The 21,920-nt window shown below is 42.6% G+C and overlaps 1 protein-coding gene across 3 annotated transcripts in view; it reads left to right on the top strand.

Moving 5' to 3' along the window:
• hdac7a (histone deacetylase 7a) overlaps positions 1-21,920 on the top strand; it is a 74,561-nt gene that overhangs the window by 41,066 nt on the left and 11,575 nt on the right. For all 3 annotated transcript variants that reach the window (XM_080469790.1, XM_080469792.1, XM_080469791.1), the window contains 16 exons: positions 6,655-6,845; positions 6,933-7,023; positions 9,032-9,152; positions 10,627-10,727; positions 10,895-11,017; positions 11,226-11,335; positions 12,314-12,415; positions 13,914-14,085; positions 14,987-15,192; positions 15,274-15,477; positions 16,581-16,809; positions 17,737-17,870; positions 18,142-18,262; positions 18,652-18,701; positions 20,347-20,454; positions 21,629-21,684. In XM_080469790.1, coding sequence (XP_080325916.1) covers positions 6,655-6,845; positions 6,933-7,023; positions 9,032-9,152; positions 10,627-10,727; positions 10,895-11,017; positions 11,226-11,335; positions 12,314-12,415; positions 13,914-14,085; positions 14,987-15,192; positions 15,274-15,477; positions 16,581-16,809; positions 17,737-17,870; positions 18,142-18,262; positions 18,652-18,701; positions 20,347-20,454; positions 21,629-21,684 — 2,119 coding nt within the window. The remainder of the gene's footprint in view (positions 1-6,654; positions 6,846-6,932; positions 7,024-9,031; positions 9,153-10,626; positions 10,728-10,894; positions 11,018-11,225; positions 11,336-12,313; positions 12,416-13,913; positions 14,086-14,986; positions 15,193-15,273; positions 15,478-16,580; positions 16,810-17,736; positions 17,871-18,141; positions 18,263-18,651; positions 18,702-20,346; positions 20,455-21,628; positions 21,685-21,920) is intronic.

Below are 21,920 nucleotides of genomic sequence, written 5' to 3'. Positions count from 1 at the left end.
TGCCCACAAGCCGAGCCAACCTGCTGCACTAAATCCCTCCGCCCGCAAGTTAAGGTCCGATCGCCGCCTCAATTTTAAACCGGGGCTTCAGTGGAGTCGGGGGAATTCTGAGACTCAGGTGGAGGTGCTCATTGGTGAGCCTGCAATGATATTTAGTTTTGAGTCTGTTCATTGTGATGAAGGCTGCCTCACAGTTGTGTGTGTAGCCCAGCATGATCAAGATGTTCTCAAACCTGGCCAAGTGGCTCGGGGACTATTTGGAACCAGAATGTGGAAGGGTCAGTTCTCTAAGGGTCAGATCAAACATTTACATCTTTATAAGCCCAGCATTTACCCCCCGACATCTGTGATGAGAAATACATCTGAATGAACATGATGAGCTGCTGTCTAAAGCTGAAGCTGTCAAAAGGGTTGCTGAAGTTTACATTCAGCTTAAAGTCAACAAAAGAAGACACAACCTGTTGCTGCACTGCTGAAAATCCAAGTACCTCAGAGGGAATACTCTCCAGCACGTGGTGGGGCAGTAAACGCTTGGGTCAGGGTCCTGGTGGACTGGTCATACAGGGCTCTTAGACTATTGATTCTCTGTGACAGTTTCTGAGCATGTGAGACACACAGGTTTAGTGCTGCCAGTGGGAAGTATGAACAGGAAAGACTCTACATTCTTGATTAAATGTACTGTCAACCTTTGGTCTCTGTTTTTTAAACAAATGCATCCATCTCATTTGTAATCCCCCCCCCTTGTCTTTTTCTCAAACTTTCACCATCTCGTTTACAACATTAACTCTCACATCTGTCTGTGCGTTTCCTCATCTACCAAACCATTACCGTAAAGACTGCAGACGCTGCGTCAGTTTAAAAAGAAGTGCCCCATCAGGTTATAAATCATAACCCTCTGTTTTGGCTGTCGGTAGCTCCGGGTCCACATGGGACAGGGTCCCGGTCCGGACTCGGACCGCGGTCCAGCTGTTAGTGACCTTCGGTCTCGCTCGTTTCAGCATCATACACCCTGATGCCACTGCAGCGTGTAGGTTCATGTACAAGTCATTGAACTGCTCAGGAAGCTGTCACAACATCAATAAATCATTGTTTGTACTAATGTGCCGCACCATGCTGGACCTTCCTCCAGTTTACTTTTGAACACCAACTTTAAAAGAAGTGGGTCTTTTTTTCTTTTTTTTTTTTACTTTTTCTTGGCTACACCAAAAACCACAAAAGTGCCAAAGCGTGACTCTAACGCTAAACAAAAAGCGTCAACTATGCGACAGATCCTCAAAATAGTGTCAAAGTCAGATGACATCGGTTCATCATAATATCCTTCTTGTTGAAGGTTCGGGGAACAAGTGGAGTTAGAATTGTGTGAAAGGTATCACGGTTTGTTTGTTTTTTCAAACAGTGGCATTTAGGACTAATCTGTTTCGTGAAAATCCATCCGTAGTATTTACTCATTGTCGCATAAGTTCGATGTAATGTATCAGGTAGCAATAGTTGCCTCGTCATGACCCACCCTGCTCTGCGCCTGATTGGCTCGTCGGCCCTCATGCTACGCAGTAAACACAGATTTAAACCAATCAAATCACTACAACGTATATCTGCGTATACCCTGGACTACTCTGGTTGCAGGTTTATATATAAGAACCCACCTACATCGCTTTCTCTTTCAAAGTGGAAGCCTTTAACTTGCACCCCTGTGAAAAGGCTTTTCCCGCCTCCAAATCCCAAAAACAACATTTGACATTTCGAGATAAGTTCAGCTGACAAGCTGAATGTTTCAAACAATGAATGTGAATGAAGAGAACATTTCTAGGTAAATACAGTCAGAGTGCCACGGATTCCTCTTTGGGGGACGTTTACAGGGTTTCCTGTTGACAGAGTTTGCTGCCATAATGTTGGGTGCTCTTGAGCTAACAGAGAGGAAGACCTAAAATGCACTTTCAGCATAAAGTTCAGATTTTTGGTTTGCTGAGAAGGAAGTGAAAAGTAGTAACTGTAGACTCTGGTATTTGATAATTGAGGTGTTTTTCTCAAAGTAACCTGGATGGAGCCTTCCGCTCTTTAGTAATTTATCAGGAAATACATTTTCCAGTATATATATTTTCAAATAAAGTCTTGACTTGCATGCGACCTTGAAATATCTATTGTTATAGTTCAGTTTTTTTCTCATTACTAACCTGTTACCACAAACCAGACTGATATTTACACTTCAAGACTATTTATTCTGCAGTACAAGATTCAACTGCATATCATACATTTCTAACATGAACGTCTCATTATTATTGAAAATACTGTGGCAAAGAATGACCAGATACAGAAAAAAACATCATGAGCATAATCTAATTACAGTCATATGAAGTTTAACTAACATGTTAAGTATGTAACCAGTGTTTGGTAAAACAATTCCTGTTGTTCACTTTTGGGGAGAAACTTCACGAACAGTTAAATTATAATTGAATCATCAGCATTTGAGTGGAATTATAGTTACTTTGACTTTTCCACACATACAGAGAAAACAATACATCATCAAGTGAGCAGAATTACTCCCTCCTTGAACATTTTCCCACAATTCCAGAGCCCTGAATATCACGTTAGATTCAGTCAATCTGGAAATTAAAAGGTTAAAATCAGGCTAATCTGTGCGCTTAGGTAAAGTCTGATAAATGTGCAGCCCAGACGCTGCATTTGTTTTCTCCACACGAACCCAGATGGTCAATCTGCAAACCTGGATCAGCAATTTTTAGAGACACACACACACACACACACACACACACACACACACACACACACACACTGATTGTGCATTCATACTTGCATTAAACCCCACTAAACACATCATGCTAATCTCATTACATAACGAGGTCAGCATGCACATACCATGCAGAGAATCTGCTCAACACACGTAGAGATTATAACATACATGCGAGCCTTCCCAGAGCTCCAGGGGGTTTTTCTGCCTCTAATTATGGTCTTAAACCATATTTTTCCCCATTTTGAGGGATCTCATTTACATCGCAGCCTTCCTTTTGTGCCTGAAGTAATAACAACTTTCAGACCCTGAGAGCAGTTGTTGCCTCTTAAAGGTGTAGTGTAATTCTGTAGCTATATTTGGATGTGTGACTAGACCCGAAGCGGAGGCGATTGTTGACTTTGTCCAGAGTGTGTCTTGTGTCACTTGTGGCACTGTGTCGTCTGTCAGTGCGCAGGGGAAAAGAAAAAAAACACTTGATCTGCATGTTTAAATCTGGTTCTTTTTTGGTATTTCTTGCTTTTTCTCTCCAGTCAGAATTAGCAGCTGTTTCTGTTTTCATTTCTCACTCTTTCAACCTCCACTTGTACTTGCTGAAAGAGAGAAACCTTTTGTGCATCCTTGCCATACCTGTAAAACCAGTCCTGACTAAGCTGTGCTCAAAATTCCAAATAAAAGAATAGACAGGGGGAGGAATCGGTGGTAAAGGGATTACCTTAAAGGCCGGGGGGGGGGGCAGAATGGACTCTCCGTCAGTCTCACACATGTGTATTATCTATGTGGAGATCATGTGTCTAATCTGGCTGATAAATCAGCACATTCCCAACGGTTTCCACCGACAGGCCAGAGGTATCGTACTGCACCCGTGGTGATTTCCATAATGACACACTGACACTCCCACACTTGCTCATAATCACATAAACACACTTGCACAAAGTAAACCCTTCGGTTTAGTTTTACCAGCTTTGTTTGAACAGGAGCTGGTTGTGTGGCGTCATTAAATTCAACTTAGAAACGTGTTTCGCTGTGAGATCCTGATGCACACAACACACAACACACACAACACACACACAACACACACACAACACACACACAACACACACACACACAGCAGCTGTGAGATTTACTTCATCGGTCCTGTAAAACTGATGATGTGTCGGCCCCTACACTCAAAACAATTATTTGTTGAGTTAATTTAACTTAGTCATGTCACACATTTCCATCTATTCAGATTAAGTAGATTGAATCTCTTTTAATCATGTTATCTGGACAACATGTATCACAATGAACCATTTAACAAAGAGAAACTCAATATGCTCATGTTAATCAAACATATTTCAAAATGAATGTCAAATTCAAAATGTGCAGATATGTTCTTTTTTCTGAGTGCAACACGTAAAAGTAATGACCTGAAACACAATACGAATGTTGATGCAAACTTAAACAGCCGGACTCTGGTGTTGTTCTATTTGAGGATTTAATCCAGTGGAAGAAGTTCAAAGGAAAAAAACCTTTTTTCTATACTTAAAGTCATACTGGCTGAGTGGGTTTTCATTTTTACAATTATACAAGAGTTCATGTAACCACTCACTGGACGGCACCGTTGCCTGGCGTCCAAAGAGATTAGGCCTGTTCAGTTTCATGTTCGGCTGCAGGACACCAAACTAAACTTTATGTCTCGGGTAGGAGACTCAGCCTGACAGTGGAGTGCTCCTTCAGTTTAAAACTATCTTGCATTTTTAACTCACTCTTTGATCCGTTTCAAAATCCTCAAAGTTAAAAGTCCACCTCAGAGTTAATTTTGTATTGTGTAGAAAATTAAAACTAACTCTCGTGAATCTTCAGATACTGATAATTTGTTATTGGTCGATATCGGCTTTCTCTTGGTTCTGTGTTTGTAATGTTGAAACACAGACAATTTGAGCTCTATTTTTAACTGAAATTGTTAATAACACCATAAATAAATGAGTCATATCTCATTGTTCTCAACAAGTTATGAAACACTATAAAATTACGCAGAACGTGTTTTTGCTGTTTATACACTCTGTGCACATGTGTGTATTTGTTTGTGTGTTGCTGTGCACTGCAGCTGTCTTTGTTTCCTTGTATGATCATGCTATGCTCCCCTTATCCTCAGAATAATAACTACATTATTCCATGCTGTCATTACAGAGAATATATACAGTTTGTGCACAAGCAGTGTGTGTTTGCCGAGCGATTCCTGTTATTCCAGCCACGGTCGGCATTCGGTCCGTCTCTCCGCGTTCGTACCTCCTAATATGGAGGAGCAGCACTGACACTGTTCACACACAGCGATGTCACATCAACCCAAACCAAGACGCTGGTGTCTGTGAAAGTCTCTTCGCTCAGCTCTTCTGGCCTTTCACCCATTTCCCGTGGTGCCGTTGGCACCGGGCCAAGAGTCGCTGAGTGACATTTACTGCAAGCGCCGCAGCACAAAGATGATGTCACGTGAAATTATTTCAAGGCCCGGCTCTGCGTGTATCTGAAGTTGGTTGGTCTGAGGCAGGTTTGTGCAATGGGCGTGTGCTCCTGTGTGCGCAGCTGTGTGTGTGAGCGCATGAATGTGTTGACACTGCACGTGCTGTGGATGTTTGTGAAGGTTGTGATGTGTGGAGGGTTTATTTAAGTGTCTGGGTAAATATATGTACACACATCTGAAGGTAAATGTGTGTCACTCTCTGCAGTGTCACCCGCAAGTGTGTGTTCACGATCATGTGTGGTTTGATGCATTTACAGTCTACAGCTGGGTTTCTGTGTTTGCTGTCAGTCGGTGTGCAGAGGCGACTGCGTGAGTGTGTCTGGTGCACCTGTGTGTGCGTGCGTGCGTGCGTGCGTGCGTGCGTGCGTGCGTGCGTGCGTGCGTGCGTGCGTGCGTGCGTGCGTGCGTCTGTGTTAGACAGAAACCATCCCCAGACTTTTCCCAAGCTGTTCCCTTCCTGGAGACTGTTTTTAGTGTCGGATGAGGCAATCGTTCCCATTGACTCAGCCGTGCAATGCAAATAACCCCAATAGCATGCAGAGAGCATGGAAATGTGTGTGTGTGTGTGTGTGTGTGTGTGTGTGTGTGTGTGTGTGTGTGTGTGTGTGTGTGTGTGTGTGTGTGTGTGTGTGTGTGTGTGTGTGTGTGTGTGTGTGTGTGTGTGTGTGTGTGTAGCAAGTGAGCAATACCTTGTGCGACACTGGTGCACGGCCGTTGGTTTTGAATAAGTACAAGTGGCTCAAAGATGACATAGAGACTCTAAAGGTCTTAGTTGGACTCAAATAAAACGAGCTTGTTTCCACCACCTATTCCCACACTTACAATCTGCAACTTAGTACAACTGTGGAGCGCATGTGCTGTATCAGCATTTCCGAAAAGTTGAGTTTTTCCCCGTTTACAGGAAGACAGAGCCGGAGCGTTTTCGAAAGGTTGCGTTTCCAGTGGCCTCGAGCTCCGTCATGGTGTAAAAAAACAAACACCAAAATGCAACAAAGTTTTCCGTTTTTCACATGAAAACATTGTTTATGTGAGTGCAGTGAAGGTTTCATGTCAGAGACGATGAGACCTGCACGTCAATGCAAATGAAGCTAATTGAAACAATCTATTTCAACATGAGTTATTTGATTCTGTGTTGAGATTCGATGAAGCACTTGAGCAGACGGGATTGGCTCTCCTCACTCGCTGAAAGCCCAAAACGATACTGCGGTTTTCTTTGCATATTCAAAGGCCAATGGAGTACGGCAACTCCATGTGGGGGATTTAATGATGCTTAGTTTCCTTTTCTCTACAGCCTCTAAATGTCACCAAGGCATATTTTACTAGGTATCTCTCACCTGTGGCCCTGAAGCCAATGCAGTGGTTCCCTCAGTGGGTTTCTGACCTTCCGACGCCTCTTCTCTCTCTCCAGATTCTTCAGTGGCGGTGCCGGTGTCGCACGCAGCCTTGTTACCCATGGACCTCAGGGTGGGAGAGCGGGGGATGCGCCCCGGTTCGGACACGGCTCTCCTCACCCCACTGCACCCGCCTCTGCTCCTCACGCCGTTCTCCGCACAGCCCCGCACCTCCTTCTCCCAACAGCAACTCCACCAGCAAATCCGGGTAATGATATGCAACATTGTCACGCTTTGATTTTTTTGACAGGTTTCGCTGTCATTTACATTTCCTGTGTTTCTTTTTATGTTACAGTTTAATATGGAGCAGAGGAGGCGAGAGCAGGAGCACCATGAGAAACAACAGGAGCTGCAGCAGCTAAAACACAAAGACAAGAGTCAACAAAGTGAGTACACACACACACACACACACACACACACACACACACACACACACACACACAATGGGCTGTCTATATGGGACTTTCCATGACATTATGCAGGGATGTGCAACTTAGATCGTGGTGAGCCCCACAAAAGTTTCAACCTCCACCAAATACTATTTAACAATGAACTGGAGTTACTAATTTTAGCTTCAAGAGGGAACTGAATGGCTGTCATTAAAACATTATGCATAGTTTGGATTATTTTCACCTTAAAATGCAATTTGTTTTTTCCCTCACATCCCCATTTGTGATAAAAAAATCTTTATCTCGTAAGATGTGAAAGGATGAGAAATACAAATCAAATGAAAATGAGTGGTCATATTGCTTTCACAAGCACTTTCTTTCTGCTTTTATATTTTTTTTTTTACCGCACATTGGCATTGACAGTGAGTGTGACTTTCACTACGTTGAAATATTAAAAGTGGAATCACCATTATAGTGAAAACAAGAACACCAAAAACTGAATACTAAAACATTGCAACATGGTTTATTTCACAATAAGGATAGAAATTGAGAAAAAGCTGGTGGTCAAGACATAAGTTGACTTGAGTTTTTAACATGTTTTGTATGAGCTACGGTTGCTATGTGTCACTTTTTTTTCCCCAGTCATCGTCTAGAAATAATAATTCAATTTCTTTGAATTTCAAGTTAATCAAATAAGTGAATTAGATCATTTGTTTCCTTATCAACCATTTTTTTCCCCACTGTGAAGCATCAATTTTGTGGGGTAGCAATCGGCCCTGCTTGCCAATTTGCTCGGCCCAGCCAATGATGTAATAATGGCCAATAACCTGAAAAAATGTAACATTTTAGATGTAATAAAGACAATAATATCAATACTTTTCATTTGATTCAGGATTTTCCCTGTTCCCGGTGAAGCAGAGCTATAGGGCCAAATATGGCCCGCAGGCCTTATGATGCCCGACTCTGGTCTAAAGCTACAGCTTGACCACACACACACATACACACACACGATCTTTGTTGGACCTTCCTCATTGATATAGGCTAACCTAACGTTAATATCGAACCCTAAGCGTTACCTCATTGTGACCTCAGCTCTTAAAACCAAACAATTAAACTCTAAAGTCATGCAAAGCATTCTGGTCCCCACAATGTTACGTTGGACCCCAGAAGTCTGCTGAGCTTTCGTTGTGTAAGCACCACATCGTACGATAAACAAGAACAGACACACACAAGTGGTGTTTTGATGCTGTTTAGGGATATTACCCTGACTTACATTCATTTCCTGCAGACTTGCCCTACACTCATCCTTAATTATAACTTGCCTTACTCGAAACCCTTCAACGTTAATCTAAGCATAACACTAGTTTAAAGCTAACATATCTTTACAGCAAAATATAGTGAAACTCTCACTATATCAGTGTGTAAATAGAGATTGGCCTTCACGACAGATGTAAATAAATGTCCACACACACTCAGGAAAACACACATCGAACTTCCACTTCAGTAACTTGTTACTACAAGTTTCCGTTGACATTCAAAGTAGTCTCTCTTTTTTTTTTTCCTCCCCCACCTGGCCTCATGTGAAACCATTTCCATGGCTTTGAAAATAATTACAGCTCACAGTCCTTAATCGTGGCCAGAGAGGAAAGTCCCAACATGAAGGGCTTGAGGTCCATGATCAGATGTGTTTGCTTTGAAATGGGAACTAAATATAACATGACAAGTGCAGCGACGACGAGCGAGTTAAATATAGTCCGGTGTCCGGGCGTATACAGTCACTGGGTCAATATTGACTCGATCACTCCCGGCACCTGCTGTCACCTCCGTGTGGCACACACACACACACTCACACACACACACAGGGATATAAGTAAACATACTCTCAGAAAACACCGCGCTCATTGTGTGTACGCTGTGTGGATTTTCTCATCCCTCTCCTGATGCTGCTCTGCCGTTCACTGGGTCCTCGTGTGGTTTTCATTGGTTCACGTCACTCGACCGACAGGCGCTGTGGCGAGTTCCCTCGTGAAGCGAAGACTTCAGGAGGTCATCCTCAAGAAGCAGAAACAGGCGGCGCTGGAAAGAACAAACTCCAACCCACTGACCGCTACTCCCGCAGCATACAGGTGAGGCAACCTACACACACACGCACACGCGTACACAAAACATTTGTAAAGCCAATCCCAGCTCACACAAGTGGGATTTATCCAATTCACCTTGAAAACACTTATAGAGAAAACATGCAAACTCTACATAAATAAGCTACACGTAACTTATGTACAAGAAATAATACAGATACAATTAAAGTAAAAGCATCCTGCATGCATTTACCTTCTGTACTGCTTCATCCAGTTTATTGTCCATTATTACTTTGTTAAGTATTGTTTTTCGGTGCCCGGCGCTACTGGGAATTTAACTTGTTGAAAACGGCTCCCAAGGTGGAACTTTTTGAAAATCCTCCATCTCCATGGAAATGAGGAAAAAAACAAGTTTGTTTTGTTTGTTTGTTTGTTTGTTTGTTTGTTTATTCCCCATTATCCTGTTCGGCAGCTTAGGCAAACAATGTTATGTGATTGAAAGCGTTTTGGTGTCAGAACAGTTTTTGCTCCTGCAACAGGAAGAGATTAGGAATCTCCTCCTGTTGCTGCCTTTATTGGAATCTGGCGTGGCTGCCAGACACGACCGTGGTATGAAAAACTACTTTTTGAACGAGACTCTCCGACTCCATCATCAAGGAAACGGGGAAACCCTTCATCATCTGTCTGTCCGTACGAATGTCCTTGTATCTCGCCATTGTTAAGGTTTATAACGGATTGTTCTCTGTATGCATGTGTGTGGTTTCATCACAAAAACAAACAACAGCACCCACTAGTGGCCCAGCATGAAAAATACGTCATTTTCAGAGTTTCTGCTGTTTCTTTGACAGTCTTTTCAAAATGTTGCTGTATAAGCGTGAAACTTTTCTGAAACAAAAATGCAAAAACGTTGCAGTTTCACTTGAAAGGCCATGTAAACAGGGTCTGAATCCTTCCCGAGAGATAAATTGTGGAGGGGAGTGCTTCAGGGATAAAAAGCCGCAGAGCATTAAACACTCATCATCTTTAAATCTGAAAGACTCACTTTTCTGGTATGAAGTGTATAAAAATTTAAAGGATCTTACTGATTTAATAACATTTCATGGTATTTTTGTCCTCGTTTCTGTTGGATACATCTTTTAAAATGAGCGTTTCATTGCTGCCATCAGGTTTTATTCACATTATTTCAGCCGAGGCGCAGGTTACGGGATGGATGTCGTGGGTTGCTTGCAATTTTGGAAAGAAAATCTGAATTAAAAAAAGTATGTATTATTGAGCAGAAGAGGAAGAGGAGAGATTATATATGTCTGGTTTGATCTGTGAGCTGCCATAGTTAAAGGAAGTGAATGGATGTTGTTGCCAAAGTTAATTCATGATTTAATGCAAATGCATAAAAATAAAATGCATAAAAGATCCGGGTAGAAATGTTAGATTTGATCTCCCCTGGTCACGGCTCATGTTCACACCAGGACAGTTTGTTAGAAAGCCTTTGTTAAAATGTGTGTTTGGGTGGTTGTTTTCTCAGAAAACAGGGCCCGGACTCCAGCGTGTCCTCCCAGGCTCTGCTCTCATCTCCGTCACAGCCTCCGCCCGAGGGTCCCGAGGGGACGCGTCTGCGCAGAGCAGGTGAATCATCGTAACACACACACACACACACACACACACACACACACACACACACACACACACACACACACACACACACACACACACACACACACACGTCTGCGAGGTGCTTGATTTATTTCAGGACGTCACTGTGACAGTTCTCCCATTGCTCTTGATTTCGTCAGCGTCCGAGCCCAATCTGAAGGTGAAACACAAGCTGAAGAAACACCTGAACACCCGCAGGAGCCCGCTCACCCGCAAGCAGAGCGCCCCGCCCACCGTCAAACACAGAGTGCCCGACACACTGGGTAACCTCAACACACACACACACACAATTATGAACTACATCTCTGCATTAAAGAGGTGAATGTGACTTTTGTTTCAGTGTTTCTCCTTCGTGGAGCCAAACTTTGTTAACTTCTGGCCGTACAGCTGCTACCAGAGGAATGTTCTTCCTCACGTTTCTCTCTTGATCAGTTCATAAAGTTGATGTGATTGCGTTCCGATGCGTTGCAGACTCGTCTCCCAGCAGCAGCAGCACGCCCGTCTCCGGCTGCAGTTCACCCAACGACAGTCTGCCCAACGAGAACGGACTGCTGCCCTCTGCAGGAGGCCTCTCCCATGAGGTGCGCGCACACACACACACACACACACACACACACACACACACACACAAAATCAAACTTGATTTCTATAGCACTTTTTATTGCGGGATGGTTCAATTCTAAGTGGCTAATGAAGCAATAATAAGAAAACACAAGAAAGGAAACAGAAAATACAAGAAAAGTAGTAGACAATGCATTTCAGTGTCACTTTAGAGCGATTATTGAAATTGAAAGAAATGAAACAGTAAAATGACAAAAGGAGGTCAAACTATGTAAAAAATAATCCTCCTGAATATTTTTAAAGCTCATAGATATACGTTAATGGAAAGGGGAAACTTGTGTTAAAATTATAATTAACTATTCTATTCTATTGTATTCTATTCTAAAAAGGAGATACAATAGAAATGTAAAACAAATCTAGTTAAAAGTAGGAAGACAACAAAAGAGCATATAATACATACAGAAAAAGAAAAATCAAAGGTAAATAATTACTTTAAGATGAATAAACTTGACATTTTGAAGAGGAAGATTCCCTTTTAAAAAGCGTTCAGAAGTTCAAAACGACAGCAGTTTCATGATTGTATTATCAAAGTTTAGCACAAGAAGAATTTTTAAAGATATTTAAAGAAGTTTTCTTCCTCTTCCCGCTGTTGCAACACCCTCCAGTATCTTGAGGGGCTGAAACACACGAGCCTTTTCAGACAAATAAAAATCCAGCTGTTCCATGTGCATGTGCTGTGCTGTAATGACATGTTTAAAACAATGACACCAGAGCAGCAGGACACAGTCTGTCAGATGTTTCTACATAATTCATTTAATCACAGAAAGGCCGAGCACAGCGTCTCTGTCACACCTGCCACAAACGTCTCACAGCTCCGGTTTCATCAGAATGATCGTTAGCGGTTTTAATATGAAGTGAATATATCTTTATCTTTGCCATGAGATTAAAACCATGGGTTGAATGTACCAACTCCTAATAATTCCGTCTTGTATTTACAGGCACAGAAGCTGCTGCTCAGAGATGGCACTTTAGCCAACTTCACCATCCAGAGTCCGTCCACACTGCCCACCATCACGCTGGGACTGCCGGCCAACTCCAGGGTAAACACTCACTTACACCTCCAGCTCAGTCCAGCTAAACCAGGCAACATTTCCCCATCCAGGAAAATCACCATTACAATCAAACTCTTTGAGAGATCAAAGTTGAAAAACTGTTAAATTTGTAAAAAAAAACATTACACAGTTTTAAGCATTCAGTTTCTCTGTGTATAAATGACATTTATAACACAAGCAGCACTCTGAAAGGGAATTAAAAAAACAAACATGAAAGTTTTCCAAAGTCAAATTCAGAAACAGAATAGTCTTTATTGTTTAACAAAATAACAACAACTTTGTAGATGCCGTCCATGAATGTGCCACAGTATAGATGCTGTATGTAAGAAGAGGTGGAAAGTTTAAAAGGGAAAAATGAAATGCAGAGTATGTGCTAGAAAATGTGCAAAAAGCACACTCATACAGCATTCGACTGTCATTATTGCACATTTTCATTTCAGGTGTAACGAGCTATTTGGTCTGATTATGGCAAAAGCTTTTTCTCAGTCTGTTAAAGTCCTGAATTTCACAACATTCACAGTGAAATGAAACAGCCGCGCGGTCAGAGCCAATCTCCTCACACAGCATGGAAAAAATTATTACGGCCCCTTTTACACTAGAATGATTTCAAATGAAGACGCATCGTTTTTGCACGTGCGTTTCTAGAACTTTCTGAGAACTTTATCCATTTACGCTGAAGTGGCAAAAAACTCAGAAAACAATGTAGTTTTCATGTTGGGCCACTAGTGGGTGCTGTTGATTGTTATTGTGACAAAACCACTCACACATGCGCGCAGAGAACAATACGATATAGACACAGACAATCGTATTGACCAACAACCAGGTTGGATTGCTATTCCGGGTAACTCAACTATAAAACTTAACTCATCCCAGGAGAGTATTGACTGAGAGTCATGACACTCTGGAGGCAAACATTGTTGTTATTGTTTGACTACTTGCACATGTGCAGAAGAAGTATTTACTACGGGCGTGATGCGAATGCGCAGTAGCAGCATTTGCGCCATTTAGATGGAGATAGAGTCATTGGGCAACTAGAAAGAAGGAGAATAAAAAGCAAGGCAACCGACTTAACTGAAGAAAACTAATGTGTGCAGAGGGAGAAAATGCAAATCCTACACAGAGAACGCCTCAAGCCCAGAATGTTTCTTTTGGTTTTTTTCCCATGCGAGTTCGAGCTCCAAGACACCATACAGCACCGAATTCCGACAGGTCGAAAATTTGGTGAAAATCTGTCATGTAGTTTTGATGTAATCCTCAAAAGCCTATAAAATGGATCGCCTCCAAATTGAAATGGACTCTTCCATAGCCTAATATTTATCTGCGGGGACAAAATACATGCAGTAGTTTTGAGGTAATGTTGCTACCAGACATACAGATAAACGGATAAGAAATATGGCAGACGTAATAAATAACTTCTCACAGATCTCGTGTCGTAGTTTACACGATAGAATTCTACTTCTGCTAAAATGTCGACGTGTGTGTGCAGGCTGAAGGAGAGCTGTCCTCTCTGAAGATGCGCCGGGTGCCCGTGGTCACCGCGGGGGGCACGCCGGTCTTCCTGCCCCTCAGCAGAGAGGATCAGGCGGGGCAGATGAACCCTCACCTACCCGTCATCATCCTGGAGGCCTCGGGGCTCGTACACACTCCGCTGCTCTCCGGTGAGACCTCTGACGAAGACTTTCTAATCCTGCAGATCGAAAATTAATCGAAAGGCGGAGCAATGTTGACTGATGGTAGCATTTCATTCCAGGTTCAAGCACCAACAACCTTAAAAAGTGTTTTTATTTTTGCACTTAACACATTTCAGAATCTAGACGTTTTTTACTTTTACTTGACTAGTTCTTTCAGTTTGACCTATATTTATACAGATAATCAACCAGAGAGACCAAGTGAAACACTCACAATGGAAAAAGTATTCCATAAATAAATACATATTTTCAAAATGAATGGACAAATAAATAATAGAAATATATGTGTGACTTTCACCAAAGTATTTTTATTTTTTTTTTAATGAAAATCTGAACTTCTACTTCAGTAAAGATTGTGACTTCGATCCATAGAGGTGGAGCTGCTTTATAAGGTTGAGTGAACTGTTAGAGCACCACCTAGTGGTCGGATTTAGAAAAATCATCTTTCTGCATGCGAAGACGGAAGATTAAGTCAGAAGACTGAGTGAGAATGACTTTAAATTATTGGTTCGATATGCATGCATTTGATCTTCTCTGCCTTCAAAGTGACATGTGGTTGAAATGTGCTTCATAATGGAAGTTATCTGTGCTAGAAATCTAGAAGTTAGTTTAATAGTGGTGAGCCTCTGCAGGAGGAGGAGAGTTTAGTGAAAGCAATTCTGAGGATGAAATGTTGAATTAGGATATTATCATCCCCCTCCAGCATCTCTTGGTTAATTTCTATGGCCTCGACACTCCAACACGTCACTGCGCGGTTTAAATCGGAGATGAAATGTTGATTTAACAGTTTCCTGTTAAGCTGATTCCGCTGCCTTGTGGCGTCGCGTTCAGTCTGGACCTGCACTGTGTGATCTGATGCTCTTTTTCTCAGTTTCAGGCCTGGACTCCGTCCCCCTGCAGTTTGCTCCCCAGGTGGACCACCTCTCTCCTGGCGGCGCCCAGCCCCACAAGCCCCTGAGCAGGACGCGCTCGGAGCCGCTGCCCCAGAGCCCCCGCAGCCTTCACACACACCTCCTGCAGCAACAGCACAACACACAGCTCCTGGAGCGGCTCAAACAGCAGACTCCCCTGGGAAAGGTGGGAACGCGCTTTGGTCACAGCCACAGTCTTTTCATCTCAGAGTTGCATGACGGTCTCTGTTTTTGTGCATCCCTGTAGCTGATGTCCAAGTCCAGCGAGAAGCCCAGGCTGCACCAGATCCCGTCGGAGGACATGGACTCGGAGGACGGGGGTGGGACGTCTCCCACCGAGCCCACCTATCACGGCAGGATGAGGGCGGAGTCTCTGAGGGAGGCGGAGCCGACGGCGTCCAAATCCCAGGAAGAGCAAATGAACCTGCAGCACGCGCTCATACTGAACCAGGTCTGCAGACTCTCCAGAAGATAGAGGGCAATTAAATCAAATTAAAGAAAAGATAAATCACAGGTTTTACAGATCATTCTTGAATTGTGGTAATTTTGAAAACATTTGAACCAGATATATATAGTTTTTCTTTGTAATGGAACAGAGTATGTGTAATGGAAATTACTATATTTTGGCCCAAAAAAATTATTACAGCTGAAAATGATAACAATCTCAGCATAAATTAAATCTTTTAATTTGAATGAAACCTTCTGGTGCAAAATACAGTGAAATGTCCAAAAAAAACAACTATAACTGTTGCATCATGCATGTTTTGACAAACTCACCCTGACAGCACGGCTTTGAGGCTAGTTTGATAGCAACGAGGTAGTTAGCGTTCATGGCAGCATCACTGATATCTCAGTGTTATGTCAGTGCTAAAAAACATGTTTTCTTTAAAATTTTTACCATTTCTTTGGTGGTTTGGTGGCCAGTTTGAAGCCTCTTGCAGGCTGGTTTTGGACCACAGGCCTTATGTTTGACACCCCTGGTTTAAGGTTGAATTATTAAACGCATGTATACATATTATTAATAATCATTTAGGGATACACACTTCTTGTGGGGTTAAAAATTTACTTTTTTTTTGAGGAGGGGGGGGGGATTCCCTCAGGGGGATGCATTTTCCCAGCATAGAACATTTTTTAACTCAAGATACTTGCTGACTAGGTAGGTACCAAAATAAAAATATTTATCTTACGACACACAAAAACATTGTAAAGTCTGTTATTGATCCACTATAGCTGAGACAAAGCTTGTGTGGAGTGGGAGTTTAGCAGAGGAGGGAGTTGAAACCACACAGGTGCAGTTCACTGGGCTGGCCTGTAGATGGCAGTGTAGCTCTGTCATCGCCAATGGGTGACGTGTGGTCATTTACAGTCTTTCAGGGAATCTGATCAGATAAACCACAAGGTCAGAGGTCAGGCTGTGTTGGGATGTATTACAAGATGAACAATGACTCTATAGATGTGGGAAGAAGAGCAAATTCGAAGGACAAATATAACAACAACTTTTGCAGTTTTTCTGATAATCAACATTAATTCTGACTTTTCTCATCATCTCCACAGTCGTTGCTATGGGAACAGCAGAAGCAGCTGCAGCAGCTGCATCGACAGATGGAAACCCTTGCCGTGCCCATGCTACGCGGCGCCGGCAGCGGGGTCGGGGGCAGCTTGGTCGTGCATCGCCCCCTGTCCCGGACCCAGTCCTCCCCGGCCTCCACCTCCCTCACTCTGCCCGAGAAGCCCCTGAGCCTGACCGCACAGGACGCCAGCAGCAAACCGCGCTTCACCACGGGTGAGTCAGACCCCGGTTAACAGCGTCACGGCGGCAAAACTTAGCAGCTTTAACCCAAATACAGAATCTCTGTATGGCGACAAACCACAATCCCATAAAATACCCAGGAAATGGTGGATGTTAGAGGTTAAAACCATCAGACGTAATGACATGTCAGAAAAAAGAAGCACTTAAGCCTTCACAGAAAGAAGAGAGGATTGTTGTGTGACTGCAACGAGATGTTTGCTGTTACTTTCGTGTCACTGCGTTCTTCTCACTGCTCCTAACAAGCTCTTTGCTCTTCTCAGGAAATGGTTCCGCCACACAAAAAGACATTAATAGCCTCTAGAATGTATTTTATGTATATGTATATATTTAAAGCACGAATGATGCAGATTTATCAATAAGTGTTCAGCAGATTGTACCGTCGCTTCACTAACGCACGGCCTCCTGGACATGTTCGTTCGGAGGTGGATCTGTGTTCTTTCATTCAAACCGCCCAGATTACTTCAAACTCCCAAGACTGTGGCATCCAGAGGATTTCTTAAGTTGGAGGTTTTCTCTGCGTGTCCTTGTGAGAAACAGAGCCATAAACTTTAATGAGTGTAATGCAACATCTTGTCTTTGTTGTAAAGTTAAAGCAAGAGAGTTCCTCCAACTATCCATCCGTTAACATGGAGTCACACTTTAGTCACTGACCCTTGTAGGTTTTACATTAATCGGAATATTTAAAGCTCTTTTTTGTTTTAGTCGTTATGATTCTAGCTAATAAATCATGCAAGTCAAAAATACAGTGTCTCAAAATATTACTAGATCTCATAAGATAGAACTGTACTAATGTTGGTCTGTGTGTGTGTGTGTGTGTGTGTGTGTGTGTGTGTGTGTGTGTGTGTGTGTGTGTGTGTGTGTGTGTGTGTGTGTGTGTGTGTGTGTGTGTGTGTGTGTCAGGTCTGGTGTACGACTCTCAGATGCTGAAGCACCAGTGTACGTGTGGTGACAACAGCAGCCACCCGGAGCATGCTGGGAGAATACAGAGCATCTGGTCCCGACTACAGGAGAGAGGACTGAGGGGGCAGTGTGAGGTACGACGCGCACACACACACACACACACACACACACACACACACACACACACACACACACACACACACACACACACACACACACACTCACACGTTGTAATGAATTGCATTATATTAACAAGTGTTCCACATTTTTGTAACAAAGAGCAAGAATAAAAAAACAACTCCCATACGAAGTCAGAATTAAGTTGTTCTGCATGTGTAACTGATGGAGGGTGCCGTATATACACGATCTGAATCTAAAGTAAAGACTGTTGTCGTGTCTCCGCAGAGCATCCGCGGCCGTAAAGCCACTCTGGAGGAGCTGCAATCCGTCCACACTGAGCGCCACGTGTTGCTTTACGGCACCAACCCCTTCAACAGACTCAAACTGGACAACCGCAAGCTGGCTGGTACGTCACACTTTTACCCTTTAGGTCTTTATATTTGAACGACGGGTAGAAGGCAGAAGGTTTGTTCACGGAAAAACGGGTGCAAACATGATACGTGCTGAAACATGATGAAAGCATGCAAAGCCGTCATTTGAAAACTCATGGTGATACTCTTAGTTAATACAAGTCACATTAATCTCATTTTTTATTTGTGTCCGTAAGAAGGCCAGAATTGCGATACAGAAGCATGTTGTCATCATCTTCTTCAGTCAGGATGAAGACATATTACCATTGCTCAGGACAATTATGATTGATTGCAATGGCCACACTGAGAATTGTTCTTATTTTCAAGCTTCTCTTATTTTCCTTTGTAAGTTTCTGAATGTTAATTGTGAGTGAATCTTCCCCAGGAATCCTCTCGCAAAGGATGTTTGTGATGCTGCCATGCGGCGGTGTGGGGGTGAGTAGTGAGAACGTACACCGCACAATCACAAGGGAAAGACAACACCGTTTCAAAGAGCAGCGAGGAGGACGAGCAGGAGAGGATTACAAGAAAAGACAGAAAATAAAGACGGGGTATTAGAGGAGGGAGAGAGAGCCGGGCCGGCCTGAAGCTGACGACGGCCTGACAGTCCGTGTCACACCGTGGCAAGTCAAACTAATGAGAACCGCGTGTCGACGGCTGGGGATGAAAGAAATGCCTCAGATTTGACTGTCCGAGCCAGATGGACAGTCATGAACCAACAGAGGAGAAAGAAAAAGGCACATATGGTGTCTGAAAGCCAAAATAAGCAGCTTTATAAAGTTACTGTCACTGTAGCACCACTGAATATTTCTATTAAATGAGTAACACTGTTGTGAAGTACCAGGTGCGTGTGTGCGTGCAGAAAACAGGATTATAATACAGAATTACAAGAAATAAAACCTGATTGTGGAGGAGAGGAAAGAAGCCCAAGGGGCTTATATGAAATCGTCCACATCAATAAAGAGTAGATAATGTAAGATAATAAAAAAAAAGAATCAAGGAGCAACAAGCAGAGGAAACTAACATACGAGTGAATAAAAACAGTCACAACATATCTACTTTGTACACTGATACTATTTGAACAGTGGATTTGTCCACAGAGTTCCAGAGTTTGGACTCAGGAAATTTGGGTTCCTCGTTGAGTCGGAGTGAATGTCTGATGATGAGAGGATAAAGTTGTGAAATGTGTTTGGAAGGTTTTGTTCATTATTGATTAATTTATTTATAAATATGCCTGTTTGTAGAGTATTGATAGATGAGATTGGTGAAAGTTAAAACTTTCCGAACTGTGTAGTTCACTCTTGACTCCTGGATTTATGAAATTATTCTTAAAAATCTCAAAAGTATTTGATGAAGTGGAGAAGGATGTGAGGCAGCCCAGACAATATTACAAAATGCAAGGCATGGAAATATTAAAGTATTTTACAGTGACGTTAGACATGAGGGTTTTTTTCTACTAAATTGAGTATTAATTTTACTTGAAAAGCCGCTAAAATCGTGATTATAAAGCAGGAGTGTCAAACATGTGGCCCAGGAGGTCAATTCAATTCATTTCAAATCAATTCAACTTTATTTATATAGCACCAAATACAACACAATCATTTCCCACTTTCACGGAGGGAAATCCCAACAATTCAGAAGCCGTAACGAGCAGCGAGTTCACATTAAGATTCAGAAAAGTTCATTACATGTGAACATTTGTCAGACTCTACTCTTTTGCACTTGTTGTCATTATAAATCATTATTTTTTTCTATAAATTGTACACATAATATAGATATATGAATATAAAGTGTAAAAAAGGTTGACAATTGAACACAAGACGTATTCTAAACAGGATTGCACGTTTGGATATTAAAACACTAATGTCAAGGTTATCTGATGATCCGAGTGCCCACAGATAGAAGCTGTTTAATAATTCAGCTCTGTGATGTCGTTCAAAATCTTTGTGATGTAACGAACTACATTTCTGTTACTACGACTCTTTTTCAATAAATTGCTTTTGACAGTTAACATCAAGAAGGAAAACACCAAAATGCCGTCCGTAGTGTTTGATGCATGGATATATCCTCCTTTTGACAGGTTGATAACGACACCATCTGGAACGAATCGCACACGTCCACGGCGTCCCGCATGGCGGCCGGCAGCGTGGTGGAGCTGGCGTTCAGAGTGGCCAAAAGAGAGCTGAAGGTGAGGAAAGACTGAACTTCAACTGTGTTTCAAAGAGCCGGACAGACGGAGGGAACGGGAGCACGAAGGCGCTCGCAGCAGTGCGTTTCTTCCCTCTGCAAGCGGAAACATTCCGTTAGAAATGTAGCAGAGAAAGCGCGCGTCGAAAGAGCCTCGAAGCCACTTCAAAGAAAAGAACTCTCTCTGTCACAACACGACCTTAAATGTCTTCCTTTTCCCTCCTTGTCGTGATTAAAACTCTGGGATACACATGACATTTTCTCCAAACACTTTAAAACTGCCAAATATAAACCTGATTGGTTGGAGTGAGGACGCGGATGCTGGCATGTTCGGAATAAAAAAGGGATCACCCCGTAAAGAAACCACTAAGCTGTGTGACATTAGGACGGATCGGGCGTCGGTCTGTTGTGAGCGGTGCACACTGTGCAGCACAACCAGCCTGCAGGCTCCTCCTCAAGCGACTGGAGGCAATGACTGGACTGGAGGCTTCGTCCTGCTCTAGTCTGATGTGTGATCATCATTAGTGGCTTTCCACTGTATTCCTTTGGTTTTGGGTTTTTTTCTTGAGTTTGAAGTGAAATTAAATGTACAAAAAAAAGGCATGAGCTGAATTTGCTTTAATAAAGTAACTACGTATTGGGAGGAATCGGGTGACACATACGTTTCGATGTCTTATAATGCATGAAAATATTGGACGCAAAGCGACATATTGTGCTTTGCTTTTATAAGAGTTTTGGAAACTGATGATAAATTCAGGAGAAATCCATTTCCACACACGTTTTAGTCCAAGCTACCTGTTAATTTCACACCCTCCATCAAACGTCAATGTAAACTGGCTGTTTTCCCTTTAGCCACCAGGTGGCAGTGTTGTGAGCTGACTGCAACCATTTCTTTCAGAGAAGAAATAGGAGGGACCGAAATCCAAATTACAAAACATAAATTCATTAAGAATTCTCCAGCTTTTTAACTACAGAACTACCTTTTTGTTTCATGTCAGCAAACGTCTGTATGGTAAATCTTCACTTTGGCTGTTGGTTTTCATGGCTGCTGAAACCTTAATTCTTCTAATTATAAGAAAAATCTGAAAATAAAATGATTGGAAATATCAACAATCCCTTTATGAGTTACTGCAAAGCCTCTAAGTGACAGAATAATGTTTTCCTCCTTCACACAGAACGGCTTCGCTGTGGTCAGACCACCTGGACACCACGCAGACCCCTCCAATCCACTGTAAGTGTGTGTGTGTGTGTGTGTGTGTGTGTGTGTGTGTGTGTGTGTGTGTGTGTCTGTGTCTGTGTCTGCGTGCGTGCGTGCGTGCGTGCGTGCGTGTATGTGTCTGTCTCAGTGTTTTCCTGTTTTCACTGCACTGTCAGCAGCTTCTTTGTAGAGGATATTTATGAAATGATAGTGGGAAGATGGATGAAAATACAGTGTGCGTGTGTGTGTGTGTGTGTGTGTGTGTGTGT

This window comes from Lipophrys pholis (genome assembly GCF_963383615.2).
Source record: "Lipophrys pholis genome assembly, chromosome: 8".
In the NCBI taxonomy this organism is placed as follows: Eukaryota; Metazoa; Chordata; class Actinopteri; order Blenniiformes; family Blenniidae; genus Lipophrys; species Lipophrys pholis.
The sequence above is the reverse complement of the archived record's forward strand: the minus strand, read 5'-3'. Positions and strand labels throughout refer to the sequence as shown.